A 16,585-nucleotide genomic window follows, 5' to 3' on the forward strand; every position below is an offset into this window, starting at 1 on the left:
GTTTGGCGGGTCCGGGCTGGGGATTCGAACCCGCCACCTTAGGTGTACGTGGCTGGTGCCTTAGCCGGTTGAGCTATAGGCGCCGAGCCAACCATGCCTTTCTAAGGCTTGGTTTCCTCACCTGTAAAGTGGGGATGACATAGGTCCCACTACACAGACTTGCCATGCAGTAAGAGTTAACTCAGTAGGGTTGGGTTGTCTAAACCCTCCTCCAAGAAAGGCCAGCTCTCAACTGCCCATGAGATAATTTCTAAGCTCTTCAGATATCCTACCCTTGGGATATCTTTGGTTACCTGGAGCCCTGGGCCACATAAGGGAGTCTATACCAACAGTGGGATTTATGGCAGGCCTTGACCTCTGGAAGAGCTAGAGACTAAGGTCAGCTTCAGGGGCATTCCATGCAGGGAGGAGACAGCACAAATCAGGAAAAAAACAAGGTGAGAGGGTGAAAGGAAGTGAGAGTCCTGGGCAGGTGTGGTTCAAGGACTGAGCAAAGGATGCCTCTAGGGAATGGCATTCAGGGTGAGCCTGGACTGAAGCAGCAAGTATAGACAGTGCAAAGGCCTCAAGGCAGGGATTGCACGCACCTGATGAGGCCGTCAAGCTGCAAGGTAGTAGTGCTGCCTGGCAGCATAGGCGCCTTGCCAAAGTGCAGGCGCAGGGGCTGCTTGGGCTGTAGGCGGCTGACCAGACCATCACTGACAGGCAGCCAGTCCAGGCTGGGGATGAGCAGTTGGCTAGGCAGCAGGCAGCACTCGTCCACTAGTGCCTCGTCTGGCTCGCTTGAAGGGCCCTCATCACGGCCTGCAAAGAAGGGCATGGTGGAGGCTGTGTGCTCAGTGTCCCTACCCAGAATACTGCCTGGGATATAGTTGCCTCCTTGTGGCTCACAGGTCCAGGCCCTGTTCTGCTGGGTGACCCTGGGGAGTTGTTTCCCTTTCTCTGGACTTAGTCACCTCCTCTGTCAAACAGGGACCCATTTATTTGTTTAAAAAATATCTGCTGAGCACCAACTGCCCTTCCCTGAAATGGGGATACAAGAATGACAGGGCCTAGTCCCTCAGAAGTATATAACTTGAGGCCCAGCCAGGGGCTGTTTTGGTGAGGAATGGGAGCAGAGAGTGGGGTGTCTCACAGCAGATCCAGAGCTTGGTGAGCAGGCGGAAGAGCAAGGACATGCTGTCCTGGGTGTCCGAGGTGGCAGTGTACACAGGCAGGCAGCTGGGCTTCAGTAGGCCCCAGATGCGGATGACGACCATGAGCTCCCGCAGCATGCCCAGAGAGGTACCATCCCGCAGGAAGCTGTGGCCTGGCCGCAGCGGGGAGCCCTGCAGAACAGAGGCACTCAGTGTGCAGGTTTGAGCATGTGCAGCCTCTTGGGATGGCAGGAATGCAGATGGTTAAGAGATGCAGAGACTACTTGGGGGGTGTGGTCAGTGGAATCTTCTGACCTGGACTGATGGGCAGTGTCTGGGACATCTATGCTTGTCACATTGGGGAGAAGGGAGGGTGGGTCCCTGGCATGGGGTAGGTGGAGGCCAGGGCTGCTAATCAGCAACCTGAGCTGCTCAGGAGGGCCCTGCTCCAGAGAACGCCTCACCCCAGTGACCACAGTGCCCAGCAGCAGAGACCTCAGTTGGGCAAACTCCACTACCCCCATGGGGAGGAGCCAAGCACCTCCCTCCCACAGGTGAGTGGACTGGAACATCACCAACATTGGGGCTGGACTTCTGTACAACTAGCAACTAGAGCACCCAATGGGCTGCATTGGGAGCCAGATGAAGGAATGGAGGTCCCCATAACCCATGACCCCTGGCCAACTAAGCATCACAAAGGGGGGAGAGGGACTTAGACCCATCCTCTGACACCCACAGGGTAAGCTGAGAGTGAGAGAAAAAAGTCACCTGCTGAACTACCTCGGATGGAACCAGAGGCCTAGGGACAGGGGAGGGTGGACACAGTACCCACCAAGCCTGGATGGTAGGGTGGACAGAAAATCAGCCCATGTGACAAGCCTTTGATGTCAAAGCTGGGACCATCCCAGGGATACTGAGCACAAAGGCAGGAGGTGAGGAGGAGGCACTGGGTGAGAAAGAGGACTAAAAAAGCCAGGCTTTGAAAATGGAGGCTCTTGGCTCAGCACCCATAGCACAGTGGTTACAGTGCCAGTCACATACACCAAAGCTGGCAGGTTCAAACCCAGCCTGGGCCAGCTAAAACAATGGCAACTGCAACAAAAAAATAGCCAGGCATTGTGGCGGGCACCTGTAGTCCCAGCTACTTGGGAGGCTGAGGCAAGAGAATCGCTTAAGCCCAAGAGTTTGAGGTTGCTGTGAGTTGTGACACCATGGCACTATTCCGAAGGTAACATAGTGAGACTCTGTCTCAAAAAAAAATAAATAAATAAAATGGAAGTTCTGGCTGGGTTCAGATGCCTGTAATCCCAGAACTCTGGGAAACTGAGGCAGGAAGATCACTTGAGCTCAAGAGTTCAAGACCAGCCTAAGCAAGAGACCCTGACTCTACTAAATAGAAAAATCAGCAAGGTGTCGTGTGGTGGATGCCTACAGTCCCAGCTTCTTGCAAAGCTGAGGCAGGAGCATGGGTTGAAGCTAGGAGTCTGAGGATGCTGTGAGCTAGGCTGACACCATGGCACTCTAGCCTGGGGTAACAGAGAGACTCCATCTCAAAAACAAAACCAAAAGAAAAGAAAGAAAGAAAGTGGGGGCTCCCCAAAAAGGCAGAAAGGGGCTGGGTGGGTGGTTTATGCCTGTAATCCTAGCATTCTGGGAGGCCAAGGCAAGATCCAGTGAGCTCAGGGATTCAAGACCAGCCTGAGCAAGAGAGAGACCCCAACTCTACTAAAAACAGAAAAACTAGTGGGTGTGGTGGCGGGCACCTGTAGTCTCAGCTACTCCAGGGGCTGAGGCAAGATGATCACTTGAGCCCAAGAGTCTGAGATTGCTGAGAGCTATGATGCCACAGTACTCTAAACAGAGTGACAGAGTAAGAGTCTGTCTCAATAAAATAATATAAAATTGGCCCAGCGCCTGTGGCTCAAGCAGCTAAGGCGCCAGCCACATATACCTGGTGGGTTCAAATCTAGCCCGGGCCCACCAAACAACAATGAAGGCTGCAACCAAAAAATAGCCAGGCGTTGTGGCAGGCGCCTGTGGTCCCAGCTACTTGGGAGGCTGAGGCAGGAGACTCGCTTGAGCCCAGGAGTTGGAGGTTGCTGTGAGCTGTGATGCTACAGCATTCTACCCAGGGTAACAGCTTGAGGCTCTGTCTAAAAAAATAAATAAATAAATAAATAAATAAATAAAATAAAATTTAAAAAGTGGAAAGAGATCTTTGCTACATAGGTGTGCACAGGATTTTGATGAGGGTGCATGGTCAAGAGGGCAGAGAAACAGGGCAGTTGTGTGAAGCACCTGGTTGGGCAGGCTGGCCAGCAGGTAGAGCACGAAGTCGCCCACCCACTGCAGGAGCTGCTGCAGTGCCTGTAGCGTGTTCATGTCTAGGACAAACTCCTCCGTCTTGAGGTTGATCATGACCTTATCAATGTCTGCAAGGAGATGGAGGTTAGGCTTACACACAGCCCTGGGCTCTGCAACCCTGACTGAGCACCCACCACTCACTGGAGAGGGACCACCACACTGACACTGTGAGTAAGTGAGCAAACAGTATCACTGTGTGGGGTGTCAAGGTAAGGGCCAGAAAGGAACCGGAAGTCCCCCACCTGTCCAAGCTAGAGACACCGTTTCTCAGGCCCAACCACTCCAGTGAACTTTGGTCCCAGGTCCAGGACAAAGCCAGGGCCTCATCACCCCCTGGAGTTGTAACTACTCCACCCTATGGCTAGTACCTGTAAACAAGACTCTTGGAATAACCAGGAATACTCACATAGCTCTCTGCTATTAGGAGAGCTACATATGTATTCAAAACATAAAAAAAAAAAACTAAGTTTTTAAAAGGAAAAGCCGGGCTTGGCACTGGTAGCTCAGTGAGTAGAGTGCCAACCACATACACTGAGGCTGGTGAGTTTGAGCCCAGCCCGGGTCTGCTAAACACTCCAACGAAAAATAGCCAGGAGTTGTAGTGGGACCTTATAGTGCCAGCTACTCGGGAGGATGAGGCAAGAGAATCACTTAAGCCCAAGAGTTTGAGGTTGCTGTGAGCTATGACACCACAGCACCCTACTGAGGGTGACAAAGACTCTGTCTCTAAATAAATAAATAAATAAATAATAAAACATAAATAAAAGGAAAAGCCAGAACCCAAGGCCCTTTGCTCTGTTGCAGAATCTGCCTTCAAAGGCACATGGTAGGGAGAGAGGTTTAAACGGCTATTTTTTCAGCAGGACATCTTCTGCCATGTATTTATCCCTGTTTTTAGTCCAAATTTTCTACTACAAACCTAGATTACTTTTATGGACAGGAAACACAAAAGCAGGAGAATTCTGTCCCCTGGTGGCCTGCAGAGTCTTTCCTGAGGCCAGGACCCACCAACGTCTGTGATCTTGGCACAGATTTCAGTCAGCCGGTCACCAGGACTCTTATCAGGTGTGTTGAGGAAGTGTGGTCGCAGCAGGGACTTGAGGGTAGAGCTGATGGCGATGAGGAAGAGCTTGGTGTGGTAGTCACACACACGGGCCACTGTGCAGGGTGAAAGCCTGCAGAGTGAAGCCTTCATGGCCAGGATCCGGGTGGAGAGGACCTGAGGGAGTAGGTGGCATGAGTAAAAGGCTGGGGTACTCCAGGGACCCAGGAGAGTGGCATTTGCCAAAGTGCTGGCTGGGAGGGGGCCTAGAGGGAGAGAGTGATGTGGTGTGAATATCCACTCACTGGGCAAGTTGGGGCACACTGCTTGACCTCTCTGTGCCTCTCTCCCTGATGGTAAAACAGGAGAATAACAAGGCCTGCCCCACAGGACAAGATGTCTGGAAACATTTCTTTTTTTTTGAAACAGTCTCACTATGTCGCCCTGGGTAGAGTGCCATGCATCACAGCTCACAGCAACCTCAAACTCTTAGGCTTAAGCGATTCTCTTGCCTCAGACGCTCAAGTAGCTGGGACTACAGGAGCCCACTACAACGTCCAGCTATTTTTTAGTTGTAGTTGTTATTGTTGTTTGGCAGGCCTGGGCTGAGTTTGAACCTACCAGCTCTGGTGTATGTGGCTGGTGCCCTAGCCACTGAGCTACAGGCGCTGAGCCTGGAAACATTTCTAGTTGTCACAATTAGGGGTTCCCCTGGCAACCAATGGACAGAGGTCAGGGATGCTGCTCAATAGGACAGAATTGCACTACCCACCACAGTGAACGATCCAGCCTCAAATGTCCCCAGTGTCTGGGGGAGAGGCCCTGGTCTAATGGGAAAGAAAGATGAGTTAGAGGATAGAATGCTTGGCACTGACAAGGCCCTGTGAGTGACAGGTTTTACTTGCACTGGAGTTGTAATTATCAGTTATAAATCCTAGCCTCCATGGGCACAGTGGCTCACACCTGTAATCCTAGCACTCTGGGAGGCCAAGGCAGGTAGACTGCTTGAGTACAGGAGTTTGAGACCAGCCTGAACAAGAGTGAGACCCTGTCTCTACTAAAAATAGAAAAACTAGCCAGGTATCATAGGCAGGGGAAGGCTGTAGTCCCAGCTACTCAGGAAGCTAAGGCAAGGGGATTGCCTGAGCCTAGAAGTTTGAGGTTGTTGTTAAGCTATAATGATGCCACGTTATTCTACCCAGGGCAATGGAGCGAGACTCTGTCTCAATAAAAGATAAAATAAATCCCAGCCTCAATCTGGAGTAATTTCTCAGAATCCTCTGTACATTCTTATATATTTTTCATCAGGTTCCTACTGTGAAGGGGATTTTCCCAATTTTACCATCTTATCAGTTATTTCCGAGCCAGGGAAAAACTGATTTTTTTTTTTAATTGTTGGGGATTCATTGAGGGTACAAGAATTTGTACCAGGTTTGCTGATTGCATTTGTTAGGTAAAGTCCCTCTTATAATCGTGTCTTACGGAAAAACTGATTTTTATACTACTACTTTATATGTAGCTGCCACACTGGGTTATATTTAATGGTCATGAATGCTCTGGGTTTTACAGATACACAATACACAGGCACTTCACTGCACATAATCATTTCTCTATTCCTGTCTGATTGTTAGACTTCTTATCTACTTTTCCTCTGATTGCGTGGGCTAGAGCTGGTCACCTGGTACTATTGAGTTTGGGTCACCTGGTACTATTGAGTTTATGTGTATTCTGAGAAAAGGATTTGGAAAGACTTTCGCCAAATTGGGAACAGTGGGGAGGTAGGTGGTTTAAGGGGAGTCACAACTTACATGTAGGGTTTAACTTTTTCCAGAGGAAATTTTCAAGGTTAAGAACTAAGTAGGCAGCTCAGCACCTGTGGCTCAAGCGGCTAAGGCGCCAGCCACGTACACCTGAGCTGGTGGGTTCAAATCCAGCCCGGGCCCACCAAACAACAATGACGGCTGCAACCAAAAAATAGCCAGGCACTGTGGCGGGCGCCTGTAGTCCCAGCTACTTGGGAGGCTGAGGCAAGAGAATTGCTTAAGCCCAGGAGTTGGAGGTTGCTACGATCTGTGATGCCTTGGCACTCTACCCAGGGTGACAGCTTGAGGCTCTGTCTCAAAAAAAAAAGAACTAAGTAGGCAGGAATAGTGCTTCTGCAAGGTGCTTTTGGTGTGGAGCCATGGGGGTGGGGATACCCACAGAGAATACCTGGTATAGGCTGACTACCTCCACCTGTGTATCACCTGCTACAGGTAGAACCTCCTTACCTGCGGCAGGGAGACCCCCCCCACATCTGATGCAGATAGACCCCTCCCACCTGATGTAGGCAGACCTTCCCACCTGCTGCAGGGCAGCATTCTGGCGAGTATACTCCTCATGCAGCTTCTCCACCAGGCTCTGCACCATGCTGGGCTGCACATGCAGCAGGATGTCCCACCAGTCGTAACCAGTCACCATGCAGTACTCAAGTAGGAAGAGCAGGTGCCGTAGTGCCAGGCTGACGTCCAGTGTGTGGCCCATGGAGGGTGAGATGCGAAGCATGCTGAGCTGTTAGTGTATGGGAGACCAGAGCCAGGTGAGATGGAGACCAGGGTGACAGCAGGAAGGGGAAGGGGTGCCAAGGCCATCTGTGTCATGGGATGGATAGGGGCAGAGCCAGAGCTCCTAGGCACTTGAAAGCTATGTGGCTCCAGGTACATGGCACTCCCTCTCTGGGCCTTGCTGTACATGTTGGGGAAGTAGGTGGTCTAAGGAATTGAGTCTGGGTGCATGTGAGGGGTTTGACAGAGTCTGATATGCAGTACACATTAAACAAGGTTCATGGGAGAAATGTGCACAGGAAATTTCCCTAACATGGCTTCAAAGGTCTCACTGAGTCTGTGGAGTACCTCTAGGGTGGTAGGCAAACATCCACTTTCACGGGCCATAGGGTCCCCAGAAAGAGGAGCTGAACCTGTCACATGTGAAGCCAGGCTGAGCTGCAAGGACATGGAGAGACTCTGAACTGCAGGGTGGGTGCTTGTGTGGCAGAAGGTGACCTGCCAAGGATCTTCTCTCCAGGACAGCTCTGTGCCTGGCCCAGGATAGGGGAAGGGGTGGCTATTTCTTGCATCTACTTGGAAAGCCCAACAATGCACATGTGGTAAGCATGTACACAGATGCACACATATGTGTATGCATGTATGTGCACTGCTCACCCCTTTCTGCCAGGGTTGAGGACGAGTTCCTCTGGGAACAAGAAAGGAAAACATTCACTGAGCAGCTGCTATCTATGTGCCAGGTGCTGTGCTAGGCTTATGTATGTTGTCACATTTAATTCTAAGAAGTCTATGATATGAAAAGTATCCATTCTAACTACATACTGAGCACCTACTATGTGCTGCAGGCCACACAGGGCTTTTTTACATCACCTTGTTAAGCAATATTAATCCTCTTTCAAACACAGGCCTGGAAGCCAAGTAACCTGCTAAGAGATGAAGAGAAGGGAGCCAAAGGGGGCTCACACCTGCATCCCCCCTTGCCAGGGGCACAGCTCACCATCCTGAAATCATCACTGCTCCCCAGGTTTGGACTGAAATGGTGCTTACCTTCCCATAGTTGTCAATGCCCACAAGGGCCAGAGATGTCCAGGAGAGCTGCATGGCCTTAAAGTGAACAGCAGGGCCTACAGTCCGAGGCCGCTTGATGGCCGGCTCATCCACTGGCCGTGGGGTTGCAGAGCTATAGAAGACAGCCATGGTCTGCAGTGAGAGCCGGTGCACAATGTGAACACTGCCGTCGTGAAAGGCCAAGGCCAAGCCTATAGTGGGGCACAGGTGGACTCAGGCTTGGGCAAGGCCTAGAATATGCTCACCTGAGGCTGCTTATTGCCAAGCAGAAGCTGCCCATCTTGGGTGGGAATGTGAACCCACCACCCAGGTAGCCAGTCCACTGCCTTCAGCTACTCTTTCTTCTTTCTTTAGTGACAGGACCCCCAAGTCAAGGAAGAAAGAGGTCATTTGTCCACCTCAGAACACATCTCCCAAGGGCCCCTGCAGCTAGGACTAACACATACCTTCCAGGGAGACAAGATGGGGAGGGCATTCCAGGTGGAAAGGACCTGGCTTAGGGCCTTCTAGAGCCCCAAAGTAAATAACCTCAGGGTGGCATGGTTGGAGACCAACTGCTGGCAAGACTTCTGTCTTGAGGAAACCAAGTAATCTGCTAACACTCACAATGTAAGGCAGGTGGGTTCTAGAATCTATAGTTTGTGGACTGAACAGAATAATAAAGGAATTCCTGGAAAGTAAGGAAAGGCTAGAAAATGGAGAACAAGGAGTTTTCAAGCCAAGAACAGTGTACCCACTTCTATCTCTCAGCAGGTTTCAAATAAGAGGCCCTGAGCCTAGTATGGATTTTCACAAATATTCTTTACAGGGAAGTGGAGGAGGATGACAGCTGGGAAAGGGAAGTGCTTGAGCTATGGCAGACATGTTTCCACTTTACAGCTGAGCAGACTGAGGCTCAGTGTGGGGGACATGCCTGACTTGCTCATGAGCACATACATCATGGTTTAAACCAGGACCAATACTGTAGTTGCTACCATGGTGAGGAGGACAGGTGCTGCCTGCCTGGAAAAAAATTTTGTCCCCAAGTTCTCCTTTATTAATTTACAGCAGCTCTTGTTAGGGAGCATAGAATTTTGTGAGCCAGCCTCGCAGCCCTCTGAGCTCATCAATCCTGAAAGAAGAAGCCTGTCTCCTTGTTGGGAACTGATCTGAAGCTAGAGGTTGAGCTCCTGTGGCCCTAAGGCCAGCCTCAGAATCCACCTCTACAGTCGGACCTGACAGGGTGCACATACTGCTCCTGACTTGAGCCTTACCAAGGCCAGGATAGAACTGGGTGTCACTGGCCACCTTGAGGTCGGTGTTGGTGAGTGAGATGGGTAGCTTGGGCAGTGCCACAGCTGACACACGGTCTAGGTCATTGGTGGCTGACAGGATCCGCCACTTGAGAATCATAGGCTGTTTGTCGCCAACTGAAAAATCAGAGGGCAGAGAAATGACATGGTGATGGAGTGAAGACAAGACTGAAAAGGAATCAGTGAATTCATCAGGGGCTGTTAGAGCTGTACCTGCCCAGAGCCCCCTTCTCTAGGGGTCTGGCCCAGGTTGCTCTCAACCAGGTAAGGTCTAGGCCTGGCCAATAGAGAGCTTCAAACCCTACCAGTTGACGGTTTAGAAGGCCCATGACCTGAGTGGGCCAATCGCAAGCAGTCCTGGGATTTTTTCTTTTTTTTTTTGAGACAAAGTCTCAAGCTGACGCCCTGGGTGAGTACCATGGCATCACAGCTCATAGCAACCTCCAACTCCTGGACTTAAGCAATTCTCTTGCCTCAGCCTCCCAAGTAGCTAGGACTACAGGCGCCCACCACAACGCCTGGCTATTTTTTGGTTGTAGATATCATTGTTGTTTGGCAGGCCCTGGCTGGATTCAAACCCACCAGCTCTGGGCAGTGCCTATGGCTCAGTGGGCAGGGTGCCGGCCCCATATACCGAGGGTGGTGGGTTCAAACCCGGCCCTGGCCAAACTGCAACAAAAAAATAGCCAGGCATTGTGGCAGGTGCCTGTAGTCCCAGCTACTCGGGAGGCTGAGGCAAGGGAATAGCCTAGGCCCAGGAGTTGGAGGTTGCTATGAGCTGTGATGCCACTGTACTCTACCGTGGGATAAAGTGAAACTCTGTCTCTACAAAAAAAACCCAAAAAACCCCGCCAGCTCTGGTGTACATGACTGGCACCTTAGTCATTTGAGCTACAGGCACCAAGCCAGTCCTGGGATTTTTATGGCGACCAGGAGGTACAAGCTTACAGTAGTGATGCCATCTCACCATCCTGACAAAGCCAACACAGCAGGACAAAGTAATGCAGCTACATAACTCCAACATTCCATTTTGGACTTCAGTGAGTTTTCTCTGGAAAAGAGAAAACTCTTTGGTATCTGGGAAGTTCTGGGTGGGACTCATACCTCCTCAGTCAACACAGCTACACAGGACTAGACTGTGAACTGGTCCCAGATCCACCCCTCTCCATCCTGCCCTCCAGGTGATGATGCAGCTCCTCCCAACACAGGGCACCGTCATTGGAGTTGGCCACACACGTTGGCAAATATGCTATAACTGAGGCAAATATGGTGTAACTGAGGCCTGAAAAATGGGGGGGGAAGTGGCCCCACAGCCTTGTTTTTGGGTTTTGAAAATCAGTGATTTATGCAGGAGACCAGCTTGCTTGGTTTACTCAGGACACTGAGGTCAACGCAAACTGCCCGCTGGAACACACAAGGACACATGGAGAAGGGGGTGCCCCATGACAGAAAAATGGGGTGTCCAGGTCACCCCAATAGCTGACTGCAGATACTTAAGAACCCAGGAAGAACAGTCAAGGCAGCCTAGCCACAGAGACAAGGAAGGACTGTTGGTTTGAGCCAGTCAGTTTGGAGCTAGTTAGGTGATGAAAGCTGACTGACATGGCTACTCTGTGCCACCCGTGTTGTCCTAAGATCTTTGCCCTGGAGAAGTCATCAAAGTTATAAAGCCTTTATTTCTTTCAGACGTGCTGCTCCCAGCAAGGGAGTCCTGGCAAACATTATTCCCAAGGGAGAAACTGAGGCCTAGAGAGTGGCTGGGACTACCAGAGGTCACAGAGTAGTAAGGGGCAGTCTACCTCATGGAATTTGGTCTCTCACACAGAAAACATGAAACATGTTACAACACTAGGTGAAGTAGGTAGTATAACAATATATGTGGGGGAGTTTGTGGAGGGAAGAGGCTAAGTCTCTTGCCTGGGTCTGCCTGACTAGTCAAGGAGACCTGGGCTCCAAATCCCTGTGTATGTGCCCCCAGAGCAGGCACCCCCCTGATGGGCCAAGGTGTTGAGGGGTGAAGTAAGGGCCCAAGTGTCCACCTGGGGCTGACTGCACCCAGGCAGGGAAAAGAAAGGGCTGGCCAGGCGGGGACAGTGTGGCAGAGGGGGATGGTGCGGCAGAGGTGAACAGTGTGGCAGGGGGACAGTGTGGCAGAGGCGGCCGGGCCACACAGCCTGGTGAAGTTGGAATGCAGGGCAGAGGGGGAGTGTTGAGCTTTGAGAGACCATGTCCCAGGACCTTGCAGCTGCCTGGGGATGTAGGATTTTATAGGGGTCAGTGGGAGGCCATTGTGTGCTGCGGTCTCACTTGTGATGAGATCCTGCTATGTGGAAGACAGTGAGAGAAGGAACACTAGAGCTGGCAAGGGGCTGGTGCCACACCAGCTGCAGCTGGTGAGCATTTGCCCACAGGTAGGATGGAAGAGAGTGAAGGGGCCAGGATCAGAGCTAGAGAGTAGGCATTTTGGATGTCAGAGCAACCAGGGGCCATCTACCTGGGGCTCATTAATCAGAAAGCTGAACAGAGGTGGACTACAGGCAGGAGTCAGCATCTTGGCCACAGGAGCCCAATAGGCTACTCTGCAGAAGGACTCAAAAAAGAACCCAGGTAGCTAGCAGTGCTGAGGCCCATCACTGGCCCTGGGGTTGGCGACCATTTGGGCTGGAGAGATGTCTGAATGCAAACCTATTGACCTTGTCAAATGAGCTAATGGATCTCAAACTGCCTGGTGACTCACTGCTAGGGCCTGCCAGGAGGAGCAGCAGTGACCCTCTTCACATTTAATTACTCTAAAGACCACAATGGGCAGTTTATGTAACCACCCCCACAGGACAACAGGCCACCAGGGGCCTCTTGACATGGTTTCATTAGTGGCTTCTGATTAGCACCCACCCCAGAGCCAACCACTCCAGGAGCCATTAGTGCTAATAAGCAAGATGCTTAAGCTTTCATCTGCTAGGAAACATCTTCCTTCTCCAGGGTGTTGCTGCCAGCCTGAAAATGGGGGTGGGGCAGGAGCTCCATAGCCTTATGTTGGCGCTTTGAAAATCAGTGGCTTCCCTGGCTTCCCCAAATCATTTCAGGCAGCATCTCCACTTTGTCCCACCCCAGGATTCTATGTTGGGAAGCTGGGGGTAACAGTCTTTCTGTTGCACTATCCTGGCCTTGCAGGGCTCAAAGAGTGGGGTAGAGGGTAGTTGAGCAGATAGAGGTAGCAATTGGGGTTCCAAAGATGCTGCTGAAAAGATAGGCCAGGTGGTATGTGTTCTTGGCAGACTCAGCTAAGCCCTCAGAGCCATAGCCTCTTCATTCTGAACAAGGTTTCTGGAGGATTCCACAAACAATCCCAGCTCTGCCTTCCACCTGCCCCCTCCCAGCCTGCCTTAGCTCATGGTTCTTGTGCCTCAGAAACTTTGCACTTGCTGTTTCCTCAACTAGACACACCATCCCTGCTAAGTGTCTATGGGTGAGTGACTCCACTCCTGAGCCTCAGTTTCCCCCACAGGGCAGATGATAACAGCACCCTCCTGCAGCAGGGTGTGAAGAGAATTCAATGAATTAATATTCGTGAAGCACTCAGTGAATTAGAACCAAGTGTCCCAGGAGGGTGGGCCTGGGGGCTTCTTGTATAACAGTGGTTCTCAACCTTCCTAATGCTGTAGCCCTTTAATACATACAGTTTCTGTGGGTCGCGATCCATAGGTCGAGAACCGCTATTGTAGACTCACCCACAGGAGAGATTTGCTGGAAGATGTTGTTCACAGGGAGCCCCTCCTTCCGAAGGGACCAGCATTCCACGATGCTGCTCGTCTGGCTTGACGCACAGAGGAGCACCTAAGGGGGGTGGGAGAGGGTGAGGGTGAGGGACCCCTGGGCTGTCCACAGGTCCCACCCTCTAACCCCATCCTATGGAAGCCATGGCCAAGTAGATGTATATAGCACCTATTTCACAGGGTGGTTGTCTCCAATCTATCCCCACCTATCTACCGCACCACCCCCCAAGAAACAGTACAGAATGGCAAAGGTCACCCTAGAGAGCACCCTCCCTGATGGGAAAAGGAGGTGGGACCAAGGGAAATGCTCAAGAAGTTTGAGGCTTTATTGATTCATGACACAGGGAAGGCAGGTGACCTGATGTGGCAGGCTAAACAACTCCCCAAAGATATCCCTGTCCTCATCCAGGTACCTGTGCATAGGACACCTCACATGGTAGAAGAGATTCTGCATGTAGGATTAAGGACCTTGAAATGGAGGGTATCCTGGATTACCCAGGGACCCCAGTGTCAACACAAGGTCTTCTTACAAAGAGGCAGGAGGGTCAGAGGCAGAGAGATTGGAAGATGCTATGCTGCATGGGAGGAAGGGGTCCCAAGGTGAAGGATGTGGACAGCCTCCAGATGCTGGAAAAGGTGGGAAATGGATCCTCCCTTGGAGGCCCCAGAAAACACCCACCCTGATACATACTGACATTAGCTCAGTGAGGCCTGCGTCAGACTCTAACCCCCAGAACTATCAGATAATGTTTTATTTTAAGACATCAAACTTGCCAGTGGTTTGCTGCAGGGGCCCCACCCCTCCTGCCGGCTCACCTGCTCTGACATGTCTCGGGCCAGGAACTTGAGGTGGGTGATGGCGGGAAACTTATCCTTGCGGTTGGGGTCAGTGGTACAGCGCATGAAGAGTGAGGGCAGAATCTCGGTGTCAATGCGGCACTTCTCACTGACCACACTCACACATACCTTGTAGAACTGCACAGGTGAGGCACTGCTGCCATCCGCTGTGGCCACCACAATGTTGCCACCACCCGTGAAGGCAATGTCGGCCAGGGCCACCCGGCCACGTAGCCGGCACAGACTCTCAGTTGATGTCAGCACCTGCCCACTGGGCTTCAGCAGTGACACAGTGACCAGGCCACTGACGGTAACTGCAATCCAGCCCTCCATGGGCTTGCCACCAAATAGTGTGAGTGAAGGTGAAAACTTGACTCGGGAAAACTTCTCACCAAAGCTGGAGGCACCTGACTGCAGGGGAGGAGAACAAAGGAACTGCTCAGCCTTTTGTGACCTGACAAGCCCCCTTGAGGAGCTGCACCCATAGAATCACCCACACAGAAGAACAATGTAGCAGGAGCAAGGAGAGCACAGACCTGAGTTCAAGTCCTGCCTTGGCCATTTGAACACTATAAGGTGGGATTCTTTGACCCTTAGTCTTATCTGTGAGATGGAATAAATGACATCTCCACTTCAGAAGAGAGTGGAGAGGTTTCAGTGAGTGAACACATGTACAACAGGAGTCATACCTCTTTCTGTCAAAGGCCAGACTTTCAGAATTTTCGGTTTGTGGGGCCAGCTGGTGTTGCCAACTACTCAGTTCTGTCTCTGCCTCAGAGGTGGTACAGAAACAAGTGGGTGCAGATGTGTGCCAATAAATTTCATTTACAAAAATGGGCAGAAGGGGCCAAGCACAGTGGCTCATGCCTGTAATTCTAGCACTCTGGTAGGCTGAGGAGGGTGGACTGCTTGAGCTCAGGAGTTCAAGACCAGCCTGAACAAGAGTGAAGACCACACACCCCACACACACCACCACCGCCCCCTCCTCCCCCAGTCTCTACTAAAAATAGAAAAATTGAGACAAGAGGATTGCTTGACCCCTGGAGTTTGAGGTTGCTGTGAGCTATGATGCCACAGCACTTTCTCTACCTAGGGCAAAAGCTTGAGACTCTTATCTCAAAAAAAAAAGGGGTGGGGGGCAGAAGGCCGAATGTGGTGTAGTCCACCCTGAGGTGAAGCATATAGGAAGTGTAGGGTAAGTGCTCACTACTGCTGGTCTGTCTTATGTTTTCCAATCAGATTTATTAAGTCATAATTTACATACAACACCCTTTTTAAAGCATGAGTATTAAATATATGCCATCATGGGAAACTGCAACAGTCAAGACTGGACCATTTCCACCACCTCACTGATAGGATTTTTGTCACTAGTTTTGCCTTTTCTGGAATTTCACCTGAACAGAATCATGCAACAAGTTGCCTTATGTGTCTAGCTTTTCTCTCTGCATAGTGCTTTTGCACCTCCTCCCTGCTGTGTAGTTATTAATGTGGAGGCTGAGTTGGGTTTCTCTAAGCAGCCTGAGGAACACCTGTGCACTCCCCCTCAGGTGAACTGGGATAAAATGCAGAGTCCCAAGTCTGCCATGGATCTATAAGACCAGATGTTCAGGAGGGCAGGGCCCAGGAATCTCCCAGCCGTGGGGGGTGGGCATGCTGGGCACCTGGATGCTCCCCACAGCAATATCCGAACAAAAGAACTGCAAGTACCAATCTCCCAGAAAAGAAACGCTGGCAGTATGCAACCTTAGCACAATCTGTAGCATGGAATTCTCCCTGCTCAGCCTAAGAAGCTGGATGGGCACACAAGTGCTTCCAGGATATCTGCCAGGTGGGGATAAGAGAACATATAAAGGAAAAAAAAAAGATCCCTGGATAGTGGGTGTGCCTGGACATAAATGCAGAAGTGGGTTCTATACAGTTTCTCAACTGCCACAGTTTTGCTCAAGGACAACTGCATTTGTTAACAATTGGGTCAGTAAGAAATACAGTGATGTGAACTTGCAGGTTGTGATGCAGAAAAAGGCCTTTGCTGTGTGTGTTGTGAAGAAACACAAGGGAGGGAAAAGCATGTACTATGTGACTCTATGTCTGAGTAAATGTTCTAAAAAAATCCTTTTTATTGAGATATATATATATATATATAGCAAGGAACAGGTCCAGGGCAGCACCCAGTGTCCACATCGTAAGCTTCTGTCTGAGTCACAGGCTATGTGGGGTTAAGTGTGTTTTAAATGTGCATGTGCCCTTTATAGATAAGGAATCGACCTAAATACCCATCAATCAATGAATGGAGTAAAGAAAATGTGATACTGGCTCGGCGCCTGTGGCTCAGGCGGCTAGGGCGCCAGCCACATACACCTAAGGTGGCGGGTTCGGATCCCCAGCCCGGGCCCGCCAAGCAACAATGATGGCTGCAACCAAAAAATGGCCAGGCGTTGTGGCGGGCGCCTGTGGTCCCGGCTGCTTGGGAGGCTGAGGCAGGAGACTCGCTTGAGCCCAGGAGTTGGAGGTTGCTGTGAGCGTGATGCCA

At 51.0% G+C, this 16,585-nt stretch overlaps 1 protein-coding gene across 2 annotated transcripts in view; it reads right to left on the reverse strand.

The window, feature by feature from the left end:
* The window catches only part of MED16 (mediator complex subunit 16), a 28,209-nt gene that overhangs the window by 5,207 nt on the left and 6,417 nt on the right, over window positions 1–16,585 (reverse strand). For both annotated transcript variants that reach the window (XM_012804526.2, XM_023512542.1), the window contains exons 5-13: window positions 14,035–14,466; window positions 13,174–13,279; window positions 9,407–9,562; window positions 8,133–8,344; window positions 6,886–7,092; window positions 4,509–4,719; window positions 3,435–3,568; window positions 1,136–1,328; window positions 588–804 (exon numbers count right to left, since the gene is read on the reverse strand). In XM_012804526.2, the coding sequence (XP_012659980.1) occupies window positions 588–804; window positions 1,136–1,328; window positions 3,435–3,568; window positions 4,509–4,719; window positions 6,886–7,092; window positions 8,133–8,344; window positions 9,407–9,562; window positions 13,174–13,279; window positions 14,035–14,466 (1,868 nt within the window). The remainder of the gene's footprint in view (window positions 1–587; window positions 805–1,135; window positions 1,329–3,434; window positions 3,569–4,508; window positions 4,720–6,885; window positions 7,093–8,132; window positions 8,345–9,406; window positions 9,563–13,173; window positions 13,280–14,034; window positions 14,467–16,585) is intronic.

The sequence above is a fragment of the Otolemur garnettii genome, unplaced genomic scaffold (genome assembly GCF_000181295.1).
Source record: "Otolemur garnettii isolate 467f Iridium unplaced genomic scaffold, OtoGar3 scaffold00029, whole genome shotgun sequence".
Classification (NCBI taxonomy): Eukaryota; Metazoa; Chordata; class Mammalia; order Primates; family Galagidae; genus Otolemur; species Otolemur garnettii.